Source organism: Sinocyclocheilus grahami, unplaced genomic scaffold (genome assembly GCF_001515645.1).
Source record: "Sinocyclocheilus grahami isolate Dianchi unplaced genomic scaffold, SAMN03320097.WGS_v1.1 scaffold161.1, whole genome shotgun sequence".
Taxonomy (NCBI): Eukaryota; Metazoa; Chordata; class Actinopteri; order Cypriniformes; family Cyprinidae; genus Sinocyclocheilus; species Sinocyclocheilus grahami.
The window spans coordinates 973,541-994,345 of NW_015505340.1; the positions used below are offsets into that span (position 1 = coordinate 973,541).

A 20,805-nucleotide genomic window follows, 5' to 3' on the forward strand; every position below is an offset into this window, starting at 1 on the left:
GTCGTGTCCTCTTTTGGAAGACCAAACAAAGTAGTTTCGCTTTCACAACGGAAAACATGGCGGCCTAGCATGAGTGGAAGCCGCGGCTAGAGTGAGCAGAGGCAGCGGGGTTGAGAACGGCGCGGCCGGCACATTTATAATCTTGCAAAAAAAATTATATTTCAGATAAATGCTGTTCTTCTGAACTTTCTATTAATCAAAGATACCTGTAAAATGAAAATTCAGCTGTTTTCAACATAATAATAATAATAATAATTAATGTTTTTTGAGCAGCAAATCAGAATATTAGAATGATTTCTGAAGGATCATGTGACTGGAGTAATGATGCTAAAAATTCAGCTTTGAAATCACAGGAATAAATTACATTTTAGAATATATTCAAATAGAAAAGAGTTATTTTAAATAGTAATATTTAATATTTCACAATATTACTGCTTTTGCTGTATTTTGGATCAAATAAATGCAGGCTTGGAGAGAATTCTTTAAAAAACATAAAAAATCTTACTGTTCAAAAACTTTTGACTGGTATACATATATATCTCTAAGTGGTGGTGGGCCGCCTGGACCAAAAAATGCCAGGGCCGATTTTTTTGTCCCAGTCCAGCCCTGGATGCGACACTGCCTTCATTGTGCAAGTGACATTTCCTGTGTCAACTGTGTAGTGTGCAGCTCCCTTATAGTGCAGATGCAATGTGGTGATTTGAAGCCAATTGCATTTGGGATAGGGATTTTGATAGGGAAAGAGAGAGCGTGCGGTAATTCACTCATGCTGCTTGTGAAATTACATCTCACAGAAAGCTTTTAAATGACTTTGTAAGTTATTTACTGAAGAAATATGAATTGTACCTCAAGCATTATAATTATTTTACCCTCGCCAGACAGAGATTGAGATGCGGCCACTGCACGTCATGCCAAACCTTTCACGGCAGGCATGTCGTCAGCTTGAGATCGGTTTATGAGATCAGCCTTTATAGAAGCCGCCGATCAAACTTCCCAAAACGATTATCAGCCGATAGCGATCAGTAGCCGATCAATCGGAGCACCCCTAGTATATGTACAATAGAACAAGGATGCCATTATAGTTCAATTAGCCATTCAGAAAGCATGATATGGCATAAGAGCTTAAAAGCAACTGCACAATGGCCTCCCTGCTGCACTTCAGTATTGCATAAGTTTGTTTTAACGATCAAACTCCTGGAACTCATTGAACTATTAATGGTTCTTTAATATCATTGAAAAAGAAAAAAAGACCTGGAGCAAAATCAAGGCCAAAATTCAAGATTGAACTAGTTATTGACATCAAGCCCAGAGGCCATGTGGACTCAAGAGTTTGAGATAGATAAAGTACAGACCCTTGAGCATTGTGTAAAGATGTTGTGATACTCTAGATAAGACTGAAACACACCACTGTTCAAAAGTTTGGGGTCAGTAAGATTTTTTTTTACATTTTTGAAAAAAGTCTCTTATGCTCACCAAGGTTTAATTTCTTCAATCAAAATACAGTAAGACCAGTAATATTGTTAAATATTATTACCATTTTAAAGAACTGCTTTCTATTTTAAAGTATTTTAAACTGTAATTTATTCCTTTGATGACAAAGTTGAATTTTACTCCAGTCGTCAGTGTCACATGATTCTTCAGAAATCACTTACTATTATGTTGAAAAAAGTTGCCGCTTACTATTTTTTGGAAAGTGTGATAATTTTTTTTTCAGGATTGAACTCTCTGATTAACAGACAGTTCAAAATAACAATTAATTTGAAATAGAAATATTCTGTTACACTGTAAATATTTCTGTGGTCACTTTTAATCAATTTAATGAATCCTTGCTGAATAAAAGTATTAATTTCTAATAATTTCTCAAAATGTTTCTTAATATCTAAAAATTAATTAAATAAATGAAAAATAGCAATCTTACTGAATTTAGCCATTTCTGCAATACATGATAAATGCTCACCTGTACACTGTCCAACTGTTGGGGCAAGATTCGCAGGAAGTCATCAGGCAGATTGCCAAGTAACGGTGGGTTCCAGTTTTTGTAACCTTGCACTTGTCTGTGTTCAGGAGGAGGTTGGGCCTCAAATCTGAAAGATAACAGAGCCCAGTGACACTGACAACTCTCAGTACTCACATCAGAGTTATAATACAATTACAGATTAAATTTCAGATTACACAATTCATTTACAGATGTGTCTAACCTTTTTAATGTTTGTGAATTCATGGGTATTATTATCCGTACTATAAATGGAATTACATGCACATTGCATATTAAACCACATACACAAGGATCACCAAGAATTGCAGTTAGGTTAATGAACACCAGGGGTCATCATTTAGAGAATGTTACTAAAATGAATAAGGATCTTGAGACCCATGATGACCCTATTACATGTTTCATGTAATTAAACTAATGTTTCAGTAATTCATTTAAAACTGCTCTCAAACTCATTTTTTTTGTGGTAAATGGAACGAAAGATAAGTCAAGAACATCAAAGTGCTTTTTATAACCTGGGTGGAGGAACAGGAGGAGCATCCGGGTATTTCCTGTCATATATGTGCATGTCATATGTTGGTGGCGAGTAGACAGGGGGCGGCTCTTCGTCTGAGCTGTCTGGCTCGAGGGTCCGCTCAAGAATCTGGTAAAAGCACAAGAGAAAACAAATGCAAGTAGCAGCAACATGAAACTTTTAGCGCGAAAAAAGGCCAAATTATATTTCTATTGCACAGATCCATTCACATATTTAATAGTGGCCAGCTGATAAAACCGTTAATGGTAGAAGGAATGTAAAAAAACATTGGTTCTTTGGTAAGTTGACAATTAAATAAAACTAGACTAATCTTTGTTAATCGCTTTAATTTAATTTGTTCATAATTAAATTAAATCAAATTACTGCTATTAGCATTAGCTAGTGAAATTCTGGTACCATGACAATTAACAATTCTAATTTATCTTCTGTACACGATGTAATGAATACTATTTCTTCTTTATTTTTATTGTATCTCAGATCAATGTTTGCTCTGATTTTCATATAAATATTTAAAATATTAAAAAAATTATAATTGTTTAATTGTAAATAAAATAATAATAATTGTACTTTTTCTTTTTGTATTGGTTAATATTTGCTGAGATTTTCATACAATTGGTTAATATTTGAATAAAAATTACATTACATTAAACAGAATATTAAATAAAAAATTAAATTAAATGTTGGTTATATATTAGACATCAGTATCAGCTATCATTTTTTTTAAATTGTATTTTTGGGCAATGTTTGCTGTGATTTTCATACTAATAGCATATGCAGTACAGTATATACTGTTTTCAACATCCCCATCTAAACATAATATTATAAATAATGCAAGAGAAAAAAATACACCAATGGGGAATGAACTTAAAAGCAGAGAATCATGGCAGAACGTATAAACAAAATGCACTGCAGTTTATGCTTCACTTAGGATCACATCAAAGTCTAATGGCAGAGCATCTCCACTGGGCCATGAAGCAGATGGTTATGGAGACACAGACAGATTGTAATGTTTCTCAGAACTATCTCGGGGCCCAGTACTGACACACTTTTTTATCAGAGCAGTCAGGTGTAAGAGGATTGTGGGTGAAAAACATATTGATTACTACACCCGACTTAAAATAAGGTGTGAATGAATGCAACAAAACTTAGCTTCAATTTCAGTCTGTTTCTGATGCAAAACCTACGGTATGACTAAAGAAAACTTATATAATAAACACTAATATAGAGGTCAGTATTGTCACATGAAAATATATAATAAAATATTTACAATAATGTGAGGGGTGTACTCACTTCTGTGAGATACTGTATATTAAAATGTCACTTTTTGTCTTCCACTGAAAAAATGCGATAATATGTGCAATAAGTGTTACAACAAGTACTTTAAAAGACACTGACCTCTGGTGGGATGCTGTCGTCTGAATCCGAACTGTCATCTGAGCCTTGTCCGTCAATGCTCATCTGCAGGAGTTGGTCGATGGTGGCATCCACAGCCCCATTATTGGAGCGCAGTACGCACTCAATCACCTCATAGTCCATGCTAGGGAACATGGTTTTAAAGTCCTCCATGGCCTGATTGAACTCCAGCCGTCGAACTTGCCGGTTGGGCCTGGAGTTGTTGAGCTCACCTGTAGCCGAGCCCCCACCATCCCGAGACCCTCCATTACTGCTGCTGCGTCGGAAAAGGCTGGTCATCCTACAGGTAGACCCGTTTTCTTACCTGACCAACGATGCCACGCAGGAAACGTTGGCACCTACTTTTGCCTGAAGTCTCCCACAAAATATATCTGTCCGCCTCACTTGTTTCTTTGATTTCTGGAACTATTAAAGTTCACTTTTTCATCATTCCGAATCCAATCTAGTCCACTGGAGCGAGAGAAATCCTTTCTTTCTCTTCTTCTGCTTGTTAAGCGGCATCCAACACGACAGTACGGAGTCGCCGACACGAGGGAAGTAGACGGTCTGGTCTTGAGCGCTCTAGCTTTGTGTCCGACTGTGCGATCTCCCCATTAGCTCTGCTCAAACTGAAAACAAATACACAGCACACACATACACACACACAGATAGATAGATAGAGAGTTTATATTTATTTATTAAATTTAATACGTTTGTTTAAAAATGATATAAAATGTATAAATGTATAAAATAATTTCATAAATAATGATAAAACATTTTTAATCATCCAAAAACTTTTATTTCAAGGTTTAAAATATATATTTTTTTAAAAGAAACATCAATTATTGTCAAATAGCAAATCTTATTTTAAAATGCAAATGCATTAATTTACCTTTTTTGGACTACGTAATGCTTGACCATCCTCAGGCCTCAGTCTTCTTCACATCTAGTGGTTCAAAGTTTTCCATATATCTGCTTTCAGTTATGATGCGAAACAGGAATGCTTAAAAATGTGTAAGTCTGCAGAGCATGGCTGCAACTTTGCTGTGATGTTCTGGGATCTCATATGGCTGCCTCATTAGTTGCCCCATTTCCACCCTCCCTTTCTCTCCCCTCTCAGTACAGGGCAGAGAAATCCCTGCTTCGGTGAAACAATGCACACAGCCGAGCCCGACCCAAGCCCACATGGCACTGCCAGGACCCAGGACCCAGCACCCCTCACCAACCTCTCGTTGGCATGGAGACATTTTGTGATGTAAACAGGATGCTTCGCCGTGCACTGATATGAAAGTGTATGCACGCCTGCAGGGATGCACTGTTTAATGCTTGAGGAAAAATTATTCTCGTGGACAATTTCAGTGGCTTGAGTATTGTGTTCAAAAGGTATTGTTTTAGTTCCCTACTGAACCAAGCTCCTATTTTGCATCTACTTAGTCATTCGGGTTAGACGCTGTGATGCCTTGACGACGCACAACAAGAAAGGTCACCGAAACAAGAGTGGCTTTCTAAGAGCATGACCTATTTGGCTGGGAGTAATGACAACTCAGAAAAATAAGCTGAGGAGAACTGTGATTTCTGGAAAATCCTTGGTCTAGGATATGTTTAAGTTTATTATAGTGCTTTCAGGCAATGCTGTGTTGATATTACTTAAAACATGCTAATTCAGGGTTTACCTAAAATTTGACTTCTAAAATAATCTGCCTGAACTGCTGAACATACAAACATTTTTCTGATTATAAATTTCATAAGCTTTCTTTATAAAAGAATAAAAAAAGTCAAAAAATCTCCTTTTGACTTTCATTTTTTAAATGTTTACCAGCAACAGCATTTAAAATGTAACCAACAGTGATGATGTCATCATACTATTTGCATACTGAATTATGATTGTTATTTTCTTTCTTGCATTTGCTACTGTTCAAAAGTTTGGTGCCAGTATTTTTTTTATTTTTATAAATTAATACTTTTATTCAGCAAGCATGCATTAAATTGATCAAAAGTGACAGTTAAGACATTGCTACAAAAAATGATTCTATATTCACAATCTTCAAGAAACAACTGAAAACTCTTCCGTGAGCATCTAACTGCCTCATAATAATAATAATAAAAAGATTCTATGCCTTCACGTTTTCTGTTCTCTTATTGTCCTATCTTTTTACTTTGAACAATGACTGAAACCTTGTATAACGGACACTTCTTGTGTTTATTGTCATCTTATGATAAATCGCTTGTTGTATTCTGTAACAGTAAGTCGCTTTGGATAAAAGCGTCTGCCAAATGAATAAATGTAAATGTAAATAAATGCAGTTTTTTTTGTAAATGTCTATTTATCAGATAATTCTGAAAAAAAATGCATCATGGTTTTCACAAAATGTTTCTTGAGCACCAAATCAGCATATTAGAATGATTTCTGAAGGATCATGTGACACTGAAGACTGACTGAAAATTCTGTATTGCATCACAGGAATAAATTACATTTTTAAATATAAATAAAATAGAAAACAGTTTTTTAATGCAGCCTTGGTGAGCATAAGAGACTTCTTCCAAAATAATTTAAAAAATCTTACCAACCCCAAACTTTAAAACTGTAGTGTATTTAAAAACAGTGAGTTTACACTGCAATTACAATAATTTAATAGTATTATTAATAATAATAAAAAGTCCCTTTTAGATGCATTTCATGGTCTATAAAACCCTCAGCCTGTAAATAGTTCCTCCTCAAAAGCAATACTATATTTAGTGCAAAGCTGCTCGGTGTCTGGTGGAGTATTTCAGTATGGAATTTTTTCAGTATTATTTAAACTCCCATCCGGGATCCCTGGAGACAGGAAATGGGGGAACAGGATGCTCCATAACAGCCTTTAGAAGTCTCAGAAACTTGTAGCAGGTTTAGTGCAAAGACAATATTCTATAATGTAATATGAAATGTCAATAAATCAGAAGTGTTAAAAGATAATCTAGTAAACTATTTTGTTCACAATGAATGCAAGGAAGTAAACATCTGGAGTTTGATGCACACAAAATACAAAGCTGTAGTCAATATATAGATGAGCTTATCATCAACATGCCACTTTCCACTTACCCTTCCTGCTTGAGACTCTCACTTCCTATTGTGAAGTACCCGTCTGACCCATCACTAACACCCCATATCAAAGAGCTTTGAACTGAAGATGAACACAGCAGAGATGAGTTGCAGTGCACATATAAGTACGCTCAGAGTTGGCACAGACTGCCCAAAGCCAAGGCCGCACATTCCACAGAGCTATTTTTCACATGACTATGATCTGTATCCGAGAACCTTCTATAATGGGAGCCAGATCTCGATTTTACTCCTCCGGAAAACCAACTCATTGCCTCCACTGCCAATGTAATGACAAAAAAACAAAACAAAAACTGAGCAGATGTAAACTATTCATGCAAAATGTGCTTCATAAATCTGTTCTGTTACCTGCTTAGGAATTATGATTAGTGGGATGTTTTAAAAACAATCAAAGGTAGTGGGACTTTGGGCAGTTTGGCTGCTTATTCTTACTAGGTAATATATAACCTACAAAACATCTAGGAAAGTCCTTTGACCACAGTCCAATCTATAACATGCTTTAACAGCTGTCATATAGCTGAATGGAACATTGGTTATATACAAAAAAAGAATAATAATTCCAGAAATGCACTTTTTCATTATCGATGCTGAAAACAGTAGTGTTGCTTTACTTTTTTATTTAATTTTTTTGATGAAAAGAACAGTATTTATTTAAAATATAAATATTTTGTAACATTCAAACTAGGGATGGGCATTTTGGGAAATTTCTCATTTCGATCATCGATAGGTTTCAAAAACGATTAATCGAGTAATCGGGGGCGGGGCTTGTGCAGGGGGGCGGGGCATGGCCGTAATGGATATAATGAAAAAATCTGAAGATTGTTATGAAAATGAATGTTAAAAATAAAAATATGACATGAAAACCTGTCTATGAAAACATGAACACATGATTAGGACATGTTAGATTACGATTATGATGAAGCAATGTTATTAATAAAGAAGCATCTAAAAAGGAATAGCTGCCTGAGGTGAAGAGTGACTTTATGCCAATAAACTGAAGCTCATTCTATGACACATCCTATGATAAATCAGATAACTTAGATACATAGCAGACGTAACATTACAATTTGTATCTGCACAATAGGATGCCAAGTTATGCGCTAGACAGAGAAAGTAAGAGAGAGAGAGAGAGAGAGAGAGAGAGAGAGAGCGAGCTCCCGCCGTGAGGCGTTTTCATGACAGCGCACTGAAAGATGGGCAAGGACAGAATTTACTATAGATTTCTATAAAGTTCTCATTATAAATGTATGGCAGATTTGTGCTATATGTTTGCATTTTGGTCTAACGGCAAATCATGCAATGCTCATCTGAGTTGCCGCTCTGTTATCGCTAGACATTTTATGTACAAATGTTAGATGATAGCGCATTGTACTTGTTGTAGATTTGTGTGACAGCATGGCGCTGCACAGCTTGCACTGAACTGCATTTTCATCGGTCTTCTCAAAGTGAAGCCAGACATCACTACGTGACTTTGAGGCCATGATTCTCTCTCTTCTTTTGATGCATCCTGTGGCAAGCTAACCAATCAGAGCTCAGGGCGCCGCCCAAAGTGCTGCTATAACCAATCAGGGAAAAAAATAAATAAAAAAATTCGATCATCGTTTACATGATCGATCATCGCTGTCACGGTCGAGTACTCGATCACTGTTGCTCTAACCAATCAGAGCTCAGGGCGCCGCCCAAAAGTGCTGCTATAACCAATCAGGGAAAAAAAAAATAAAAAAATTCGATCATCTTTTACATGATCGATCATCGCTGTCACGGTCGAGTACTCGATCACTGTTGCACATCCCTAATTCAAACTATATTTACTGTCACTTTTTATCAATTTATTCCAACCATAAAAGTATTAATTTCTTTCAAAACATAAAAAAAATAAATCAATCTACTGACCCCAAAGTAACTTTTGAATAGTAGTACATACACACTATATATTGTTTTTTAAACAATATATCATCATTTTAAACAAACAGGCTGCCAAGTAAATTTAATGTTCAAATAAACAACAGAAATAAGTGAACATAAGAACAATATTTAATGATTTTTTCTTATCTGCACCAATATAACACATTAAAAAAGCAACAGCTAAGTACATACTTTTTGTACTAAAACATTTAAAGCATGTAAATTGCCATTATGAAAACAGTTTCAGATTCAAAGAAATAAAGAGTTCAAACGGCTTCAAGGAAATTAGTTAAACTTCAAAAATATACTGGCATTTTTCATACTGAAGTTTAAAGCAAAGATGTTATTTATCATGTTCCTTGATTTTTCATGTTCAATCTAATACTGAATACATCACAAATTCATTATAACAAGAAGCAAGCCCTAATTATAATCTGATAGATTAATGGAACTGGATCTGACAAGAAAGCTAGTATGGATGCTGTGACACAGAATAAGAACTGCCAACCGTCCGCAGCAGACATGAACTCTTGGACCAAACAAACTCATCCACGTTAGTCAATAACTCACATGCAGAAGGTTTCCAGATCCAACACATGATGTGAATTATGGGAAAAGAAACGCATCACATCCTGCCTGCAAGCTGGACATCCAGATGATGCAGTGCTTTAAAAACTCCATTTAGAAAAGCATGAACAGCATCACCTGCTCTGAATAGGGGTGGGTGATATGGCAAAAATATCCTATCACTTTTTTACTTCAGGGAAATCACGATTCTATCACGATTCTTTTTCATGTTGGTTTTACTATTTTGCAAGTTGTCGGAGCAGTACAGCCAAACTAATTTCCCCATTTTAAAATATATATATAACAAAATATAAAGTAAAAAAGAATGGCAGATATTTAGGCCAAAGTGAACAAAGATAAAAATCATTGTCATTATTATTTTTCAGGGACAGTACAGTACGTGTATTTAGCAGTAGCATTTAAGAAATTGAATGAACAAATATAAAAATAAAACACTGTATACACTTATATCAATTATAGATTGATTCTTATTAAAGCAACGGTATTCAAGTTCTTCAGTCAAGAGCAGCGAGTGATTTTTCTCTTTGTGTTTGTTGTTTTATTAACATTAAAGGGATAGTTCACCCAAAAATAAAAATTCTGTCATTATTTACTCACTCTCATGTTGTCACAAACCTGTATTAAGTTCTTTCTTGTGCTGAAAACAAAGGAAGATGTATCAAAAAGTTGCTGGTCCCCAGTGACATCCATAGCATATTTTTTCCTACCATCAAAGTCAATGGAGCTTTTTGGTTATCCACATTCTTCAAAATATCTTCTTTTGTGTTCAGCACAAGGAAGAAATGTATACAGGTTTGGGACAACATTGAGAGTGAGTAAATAATGGCAGAATTGTAATTTTTGGGTGCACTATCCCTTTAATGACAAGCAGCAGCGTGTTTAGATTTGATTAGATTAGTTTGCTGTCCCTTTAAGACCTGCACGCATCTAATATACAGGCATGCATCTGTTTTTCTCTCACTTTTTACTTTCACTTTAGACATAACCAACTGTGTTTATATGTAAACCTTGTGTGTTTTTGACAGTATTAGCGCAATCAGACACTTAGTCCAGTAATCAGGTGCTGTTTGACAGGCTTTTTAGTGCGCACATGCTTCAGGTGCATGCGCTCAGAAAAAGCGAATTTCAGAACAGCATGCGAATGAAATTTTGAACTGGCAAGGCTTTAAAGCATAGGCAAATAATGTACTTTTGTGATTGCAAAGTGCAGTGCCCCGCGAGTGTAACTCTACTACTTAGTTAAAGGGGTGGTTGATTATGATTTCACTTTTTTTTCCCCACTTTAGTTAGTGTGTAACGTTGCTGTTAGAGCATAAACAACATCTGCAAAGTTACGAAGCTCAAAGTTCAAAGCAAAGGGAGATCTTTTCTTTTAAAGTAATCACTGTTTAAAGACTACAAAAAAAGGCTGGTAGGGACTACAACAAGCTTCTTCCCGGGTTTGTGGCATCACTAACCCCAATGTTTACATAAACCCTGCCCCTGGGAACATGCAACTACCCGTAAGGGGGAGGGGTGATATCAAGTGTACAAACTGTGAACATCAGAATTTTAAACTGATTTTTGTTTTGTTTTTGGAGAACATCTGCACAATTCAGTGGAATGGATTTATACATAGTACAGGCACCCAGACTAATATATGAGAGGATAATTTTTTTTAACTAATCTTAGAGCAGAAACTAAAAACAAAAAAAAACTATTACTGCATTTCACAAATAAGTGCATTTACTAATAATTAGTGCTGTCAAAATTAGCGCGTTAGCACAGGCGATTATTTTTTTCAGTTTAATGCGTTAAACATATTTAACGCAGTTAACGCAGGAGCGGGGCTTGTATTGGCCACCCCACTCACAACTGCTGCTTCCGTCTATTTTTTCTTGCTAATTTAGTCTCAGACCGTCTTTACGAGCACATCAAACAGGAGATGTTTCAGACGCACACTCCACTTCACCTCAGCGCCAGGCGCGAGTCAAACGAGCGCGGAAACGGTACTGTAGGCTACTCGGCGCGCACTCTTCAATTGCACGGACAAAGGCGCCGGCGCATGCTGTAGCCTTTATCATTTCATATCAAAGCGCGAAAGAAACGACGTGCATGCAGTGTCGTGGTCAGTTAAGTCATGAAGGCGATTAAAGCTGCCTTAAAACTGTGCATGCATGTATTAGGCTATATGTTAACTTATATATGAGTCACATTTAAGAACTCTGAACTGGATTTCAAAACTGTCCTGGAGCAGCCCAACACTGTCTCCATTATCTAACACACCCGATTCAGCTCATCAGCTCATTAATAGAGACTTTAAGACCTGAAGTGGGTCAGAAAAGGTAAAGAGAATTGAGAGAAAATACGATGCGTGTCAGATCCGTGTCATGTTCAGCAGCGGCAGCTCTTAAAGAAATAACAGCCAAAATAACCTAATCACCAGCTGCTGTGATGTCTGTTCATCAAAGAACAAAAGAACAAAAAAAAAAAAAAATAACTTTTATAGCTTTAAGGATTCATCTATATTTAATTTAGAATTTAGTGTTTGATAACTTTATTCAATTTCTGTATATTTACTACTCTAAATATGACATTGGTTATAATGGGTTTATGTGAAGATTGTTTAAAGTTCACTTAAATTAGAAGTTATTTTTATTAAAGTCTAATACATATTAAAATTGATAGCTCTCAATTATACTGTAATGTTGAATGGCTATAGTCAATGGTTAAATATTAGGAAAAAAATTATTTTATAGAGGCATCAGTAGTGTTGGTGTCAGTGATACTGGCCTTCAGTCATAAAATAAAAAGATGCCATTAAACAAATATACTGTCTTTATGTTGTTTCTACATTAATTTGAAGATTAAATATTGCAAATATTGAAATATGAAAATATTGCAATATTAAAGTATATTTAAAAAGTTTAATGTTAGGTGGGATTAATCGCGATTAATTTCAGAAAAAACATGCGATTAATTAGTTACTTTTTTTTAAATCGATTGACAGCACTACTAATAATATTATGCATTTTGCATAATCATAATGCCAGTTCGACAGAAAAGCATGGAATTTGAGTTGGGATGCAAATAAAGATGATAAATGTATTGATATGTAAAAAAGGTACAATCATCCTCAATACCATGGTTAAATATAACGATGGTTTAAAACCTTATTTGATATTTGTTATTAAAAAATATTTAGAAACAGCCTAGTTTCATAATAAAAATGAATTACTAATGTTATTGGTATAGCTGAAAATCATCAAATTAGCCAAAAAAAATAATTGATAAAAGAGCATGAGGCAGGGGATTTGTAGAGATTAGTGATTAACGGTCATTCCAATTAGGGATGCACGATATATCGGCCACCATATCGGTATTGGCCGATAAATGCTAATTTTTTCTGTTATCGGTATCGGCCCGATAAGAAAATGTTGCCGATATCTTAAAGCCGATAAATAATGCATTATTTCCTTCAGAGACACTTCAGATGCGCGCTGTTCGTTTGCAGCCTTTTGTGCAATTGTATGTTGTATTATTGTGTTTATTTGATGTATATCTGATTCATCTCGTATAGAATGCATTTGGTTAAGTTAAAAGAGCGCTTCAGTTTACCGGTGATCATCTTTAGCTCAGCGCACACAGCTCAAACAGCAGTGCACAACATTAATAACTATGATTGGGAATGTCGTGTATATAACATTCTAATGAGAACATTATTATAATAAAACGTTGTGAATTCTTTGGGTTTAGTTGCCGTGTTTCAGCGCGTTGTTATGGGAAGAGCGCATCCACAACAGGATCACACATTCTGACTATAGCATGCAATAACTGCGTCATTTTGTACATATATAAGTTGTAATATTATGTTTATGTTGTATTAATATTAATCTCAGGATGCATTTCCTTGAGTTAAATAAGCTGCCAGCAAAACGCTTCAGTTTACCTTGTTCATTCAGCTCTTCAGCTTCAGCACGTGCAGCTCAACGGCTGCTATTTAAAACAGTGGCATTAATTTGTTACTTTTTCACAATCATTGATATATTATTAATAACAACAACCACTTGTATTTTTCTCTTATTATTTTCATCAACAATATGGTTTAGTAATTAAAATCATTTAATTATTGTCCGTGCAGAGGCTATTCCGTTTTATTGATCTATGGCGCATTCATTTTGATTCTTTACACGTGTAATGATGTCCAGTGACTTGTTTGCATTATTTTATTTATTTGTAAGACTTTTTTATGACTAAATTTGGTAATGGGAGTGTAAAATAATTTTTAAAACATACACCGTTCAAACTAGGCTGCTTATGTTTAAGTGTTTGGGATGTGGGTTTTAATGATGAGAACTTTTTTGTAATCAGGCTCTCAAAAAGTATATAAAAATTTGGATATAGATTTATCGGCCAACATATCGGTTATCGGCTTTCAAAAATAAAGAATTATCAGTTATCGGTATCGGCCAAAATGTTCATATCGGTGCATCCCTAATTCCAATTAAGGGCAAATCTGGAGCTTTCTGCAGATGCCGTGTGGGTCAGTAAATAATTAAAGTTAGAAACAGGGATATAGACGGCTAACTAATTAATCATTAAGTGAGAAGCAAAAAATTAAAAAAAAAATAAATTAATAAAATAATAATTTTATATATTAATATATATATATATATATATATATATATATATATAAGAATTTAACATTGGAAAAAATAATTAATAAAAAATAAATATATGTACAATTTGCCAAAATTTTCAATGCTACTTACAAAGTAGAAATTACCCACATATAAAACATGCACATTCTAAGGCAATGATAAGTCAAGGAAACAATGAGACATTTTGGGTGTTGACCCACATTAGTGCACCATGGCCCTGTCACAGTGCCTGATTGTGAGCACTGAACTGGTTGCACTCAACTTGTTTCGACAGCTGATAAAGGACAATTAAAGCCCGCAGGTTGTGTTTTCACAGGCCTTGTCCATGGCGTTATCAAGAAGCAATTTTTTCAGAAACAGGTGTCAATTTGCATTAATAACGGTAAATCTGACAGACCGCCAAACGCTGTAAGGCTGAAGGACTTCAAAGCAGAATAAAACCCCTTATTGGCATGCAAGCTTTCATGTAATGATTCATCAAGTGTGCGCTGTGATCAATATTTAACAAAGCTCTAATAACGTCAAAGTGCCTCAATATAAGAGTGGGAGAGTACGGTTTAAAATCGTTCAAAAAATGCAGTGGAACCCAAAGACATTCAAAGAGACTAAACCACTTTTTAGATGGGAAACTATTTGGCAAAATCAGCACAAGCTAAAAAAAGATAACAAACAGGCTAGCAAATCAGGGAAAAAAAACAGAAGTGAGATAAGCACTCTTGAGTGAAGAGAGGAAGGGAAAAAAAACCATAGGTTTGTTGAAAGAAGATCTTTTCCAAGCAGTGTGTGCCATGATCAAAAGAATGCTAAATCTGGATGCTCAAATATCAGGCTGTTATGTTCCTTCGACGCTACCCGGCTTCAAACTGTCAAACACAGATTAAAGACGACACTTGCTCTGTTGGGTCCAAAATCAATATGGCATAAACAGACAAAAATGAAGTTAACAAATAGACAACAATATAAGGTCTTGTGATTATATTCCAAATAAAAAAAAAGGCAAATGGAGCAGACAGAAGCAAAAATATGGCTGTTTGGCATGCAGACAAACAGAACGGACCCACAGGGGGAGAAACTGGAAAGCCTCCACGCGTTCTCAAGTGAGCCAGTCAGCTAACACCTTGGCAGACGGACAAGAGCAAAACTAATTGCAAAACCGACCTTAGACAGAGGCACAATCAATTACGCCATCTGTGACGTCTGGCTGATTGTGCTCGTATGTGTTTCTGAATGAAGGAAGTGTGAAGTCAGCAAAGTATAATAATTCATGGTTGAAAGGGAGTAGCTCACTGCTATCTCTAATGGGATGTGCGTCTATCTGAATGCATCACTGACTGGATTGATGCCACGGAGCCATTCGTTGGTGAAATCACTTTCACTCAAAACAGTTTGTGTTTGATTCATGGCTGTTTCTGCATTCATTCTGGAAGCACAACTCGAAAAGGCTTGTATGTGGAGCTAATATCCACACTATTGCGGTGGAAAAGCACTGGCATTTGTGACTCTAGGTCAGATGAATGAGCTTGAATCAGTCAGGCAGGCACTGAACCAAATAGCGTAAGGGCTTCTTCTTTCTTCCTCCTTTCCTCTGACCTGGTTCCAAAGCCATAGTCAACATGAGGGAACTGGGGTTTCTGAAACAGGAAGGTGGAAAGAAAAAGGCTGACTTGACTATGACACCCCCAGCATGTCCACTGTCCCGCTGCTGGATGGTCTTCAGAGTGTGGCCCCCACCCCCTCCGAGTGCATCTGTTGAGGCTTAACGCCATAAACCCAGTAACAATAATGATGATCTTAACAGACCTTTTCTGGGCCATCTGCCACAGAAGGAACAAAAGTCTGCCACTGTCCCCATGTCACCCAAAACAGAAAACATTTGCTAGGAACAGCCTCTGAAAGTACAGTAGCACGTTTTAGCTACACTTCCACTATACACTCAAATACATAAACATTGTAAATGCAAAGATGTGACAGGTCTATAAAAGTTCAGTCTAAACAAGTCCGATTTTAAAGTAAGGATGCATTAAATTGTTTAAAAGTGACAGTAAAGACATTTGTAATGTATCTATTTTATAAAAGATTTATATCTTTATTTATATATGTTTTGAAATACATGTATCGTGGTTTCCACAAAAATATTGAGCAGCACAACTGTTTTCAACATTTATCATAATAATAAGAAATGTTTCTTGAGCATCAAATCAGCATATTAGAATGATTTCTGAAGCATCATGTGACAATGAAGACTGGAGTAATGGCTGCTGAAAATTCAGCTTTGCCATCACAGGAATAAATTACATTTGAAAATATATTAAATAAGAAAATAGTTTGAAATTGTAATAATATTAGTGTTTTACTGCACTTTTAATCAAATAAATGCAGCCCTGCATAAGAGATTTCTTTAAAAATTTAAACTAAACTTTTCAATAGCAGTGTAAATTTAAATAAAAAGGTGTAGAAACACCCATTTTTATGCAGAAATTGTTAGTAAATTAAAAATTAAAAGAAGATAAAAGTAGTTTGTAGTTAACTAAAAAAAAAGTAGTTAACTGAAATAGTATTTTCATGTAAAATATACTCCAATAATCTTTTTTGTTTTATTTACTACATCGAAAATGTGAATATGAAGTATAAAAATATGCACAAAAAAAAAAGTAATTTAATATTTTAAGCAACACAATGTTATATGCACAATTAATAATAATACAAACTATAATAACACTGGCAAAAAATTTGCTTTATTTTTTCGATACGGACATCACTGAAAAGAACTTGCATTTCAGAAAGTGAATCAGATGTTGATTCATTAATTGCTCTGATGGATTCAGCAACATTTAATTCAAACTGGTGACTCATCTTTTAAAATTGCTTATAAGAATAGGCACATAAGATTTGTTCAGAAATCAGACTACACTGGGCACGTTGTATAGTTCTGATTTAATTTCGATTTGCTGTAACATTGTTTTTATAAAAAAAATAAAAAAAACAGTGTATAGATTTAAAACGTCCTTCCTCAGTTTTACTAACTACACACCAATATCCTTGAAGCATTAAAATGCTTATTTATTGATATTTGTATGTACAGTTTATCAAAACTAATCTGTTTATGATAGTTGTTTGTATTATGTCTCCTACAATAAGAAAGACGCCTCGGGTCATATTTTTAAAATACAGAAGCTTAAACACATTAAACAGCGATGAGCTATTTTTGGGACTAAACGCTAGGGATGCGCCGATCCGATATTCATATCGGGTATCGGATAAGAGTGTACTTTCAAATATTTAAAAAGCTGTACCATTTTACATACATTATATGTTTGTAAAATGGCATAACTTTATATATATATACTGTATAAAATATACTGTTGACTGTATAAAAACAGTTCGTGCTGCACTGTATTTGTTTTGTCCTATCGTATCTATCATATGTTGTTGCCTTATTAAAAAATATGCTATACATTTAAAAGAAATGTATTATAATTTTATAGTATAAACGTATATATAAATACATTCATGAATGTTTTTAATGAATGGATTTTATAATAATACAAATAGCAATGTGTAACATTTTACCATATTTAAAACTTTTATTTGTTCCCCACAAAATACTGTTTTTCCCTAAATGTTTGGATTTCTAAAATTATTGTGCACTGATTTTTCTAGATTAACTTTTGCTGCCAAATTATCCACTAACCTAGTTTATGATACATTTTTGTCATAGATTATAAATATACATAGGCCTATATTTTTTCATATTTGTTTATTTTATTTTTCTTATTTCTATAAGAATAATAATATATATTGTCTGTATCTAGTAGATTGTGAAAGAATCATTATCAGTTCCACACACAGAGATATATAAATTCTACATTTATTTAAATGAGGGGAAAAAAACTTCACTGGTATCGGATCGGTATCTGTATCGGCCCATACTGAACCCTAGGTATCGGAATCGGTATCGGAGGCGAAAAAGGCAGATCGGAGCATCCCTACTAAACGCATTCAGGAATTAATCTCTCTGAATATATGCAACACCCCAAAGCAATACTGGCTGCTCTGCCTGCACTTCATTCCCAAAAGTCTGACCAAAATCTCTGACTACAATCTATTCACATGCTAACAAAAAACTCATTAATATACAACGTAGCCATTTAACACATGTAGGCAACCTGAGCATTGACATCACCAATAAGGAGGGGTCGATCTACATCCAGCTCATCACCCCTGAGGTCCTGGGGTGGATCAAGAGGCATCTTAAAAGCTTTCAACGGGATAATGCCATACAAAATGGGAGGTGTGTAAGTGGATACAATGAGTCCATCATCCCCTCCAGCATACTCAAGAAGGGCAAAAACAGGGTCAGTGGCCATATGCAAATCAAGACTCTGTTAAGGGGGGAGGAGTGGCACCAGCTGTCCGACAGACAGACCTTCACCACCTACTTCATCATATATAACACTGCGAGAACCAGGATTATGGCAGCCTGACATCTAGATCTTTGAACTCAGAAATGTGCTTCACAAGCCAAACACATCTGTTTTGTGTCTTAAAATGTGACGGTAGGGATTCCTTGCAAGGTACACAAGCACAAACTATACTTCAGAAAATAATAAGAAAAGATATGCTGGATTGGTTGATTAAAAATCAAATTCCAACTGTGCAAAAGCAATAAAAAAACAACAACAAATAATACTACTTTAACTTCTTGAATGCTATGCCTTGTACTACATGAAGATGTGCAGTGATCACACACTGGAATGGGCCTCTGGTTTGTCAGATCTGAAATCTAAGGGGAAAAACTGAAGGCCTCAAACAAAATGGTTATTTTGGTGGTTGGAACAGCATGTCAGCCTCAGCCAAGAAAGCACATCTGGGGTTTTATTAAATGGGCTAAAACTGGTTCCTTAGTGTAAAGTTGTAAGGAAGCTGTCAAAAGTGTAATGACTAAAAAATTTGCAATTAAAATATGTTGTGTTCACTGAACCACTATGTGTCTACACAGACTGAGAGGCCTATGAAGCCTATGCAAATTGAGCCCAGACAACCGGATTTCCGTGAATCGGTTCTTTCGAATAACTCGTTTCAATGAACTGATTCACAAAGCGATTCAGCAGTTCATTGTCATGTTGCATGGCATATCATTAAACATTATTATTTCATATTATAAATAAATTATCATTCTGTGTTATAAATAAGGAAGTTATTGTAAATGCGTGTGTCCATATTCCGTTCGTTTTAGACATGATTCAGCTAACATAAAAATAAGTTTAAAATTAAATATACCGCGAGTTTGCTTTAAACACTGCGAACATTTATTTACATATCTCTAATGAAAGATTTCGCTTGTTTTACTAGAATTAAACGTATTTCAATCTCCGAAAGAGGGGATTCTTGCGAGTTTGGGCATTTTTCAGTCAGTACGAAGTGATCAAGTCCGCAAGAAATGGTGTTCGGTTCAATGACTTGGCCTGTTGTCCGATTCGCAGTGACACGGAGTTGAGATCCGCTGGAACCGATTCGTCAGCGAATCGTTCAGACCAGTTTTGCGGACAGGTTCGCAACCGATTCACTGAAAAGATCCTACTTAAAATAACGATTCATTCACAAATCCAACAAAGCTATCGAACGTGCCAATGAAGACCATTGAAGAACAAATTCCATTCGCTCGCGTCTAGATGCCCAAAAATGCTGTCTAGGTAGACAGCGAACGAGCTTTTAGACACAACCAACCAGATTAATGGCAGAAGGACAGCGCTCCTCAGTTCCAAGATGTGGACTTCACAGTCTTTATTCTCACACGAGTACAGCATAATTACCTTTCACATATATAAACTCATACCATTTAAGTGTAAATAAGACGGGAGGCCGCAGCAGTTCACGACACGCTCCTAACAACAGCAACCAAACTCTAAACAAAGACGTGTAAAACAACCATAAAACATCGACACAGCGATTTTATCAGTGTAGTAACTAACGTTACATACCTGTGATGTAACGCTAATATAATAGAGTTCAATGTTTCAGTGTAAAAAATAAAAATAAACACAGCTAACGTTACTTACTCTAGGTGGACAGGAGCAGAATGCCACAGCGCACGTTCCCAATCCGTCCCGTCTTCCTCTTTTATCTTAAAAAGAAACACTATTTGCGCATTTAAAAACTATACACGTCGGCGTGCATCACCTCTATCGACACAGATTCGGTCCCGGTCGGTGCGTTCATGCCGCAGCGCCTGAAATCCCACAGAAAGGGAACTAGCTGTGTGTTGGGATGAATCAAAGAGGTGGGAAAAATCTGCGTGTGAGGGAACAAAGAGCCACACAGCCGCCTAGTGGACAGAGAGCGGAATTACACCTGCTGAGTCCAACGTAAGACATCAAGGCGGCTGGGAAATGTTGAGAAAATGAATATAATTATGTATTTCTAAAGAAGAAAAATGTATGAATAATATAAGACTGAATAAGTTTACATAACTTTACGTAAGTTACGTGACTGAATAGGTTTACGTAATTCATTTAAAGGGATAATTTACTCACCCTCATGTTGTTCCAAACCTGTATAAAGTTTCTACTTCTGTTGAACAGTCTTCAAAATATCTGCTTTTGTGTTCAGCAGAAGAAAGAAACTCATACAGGGTTGGAACAACATGTGGGTGAGT

The 20,805-nt window shown here is 35.6% G+C and overlaps 1 protein-coding gene across 1 annotated transcript in view; it reads right to left on the reverse strand.

The window, feature by feature from the left end:
- The window catches only part of LOC107592934 (CUE domain-containing protein 1-like), a 28,582-nt gene extending 8,144 nt beyond the window's left edge, over positions 1-20,438 (reverse strand). Inside the window, exons 1-4 of the mRNA XM_016282522.1 lie at positions 20,210-20,438; positions 3,924-4,549; positions 2,509-2,636; positions 1,958-2,084 (exon numbers count right to left, since the gene is read on the reverse strand). Coding sequence (XP_016138008.1) covers positions 1,958-2,084; positions 2,509-2,636; positions 3,924-4,220 — 552 coding nt within the window. The 5' untranslated portion in view covers positions 4,221-4,549; positions 20,210-20,438. The remainder of the gene's footprint in view (positions 1-1,957; positions 2,085-2,508; positions 2,637-3,923; positions 4,550-20,209) is intronic.
- Positions 20,439-20,805: the final 367 nt, after the last annotated feature.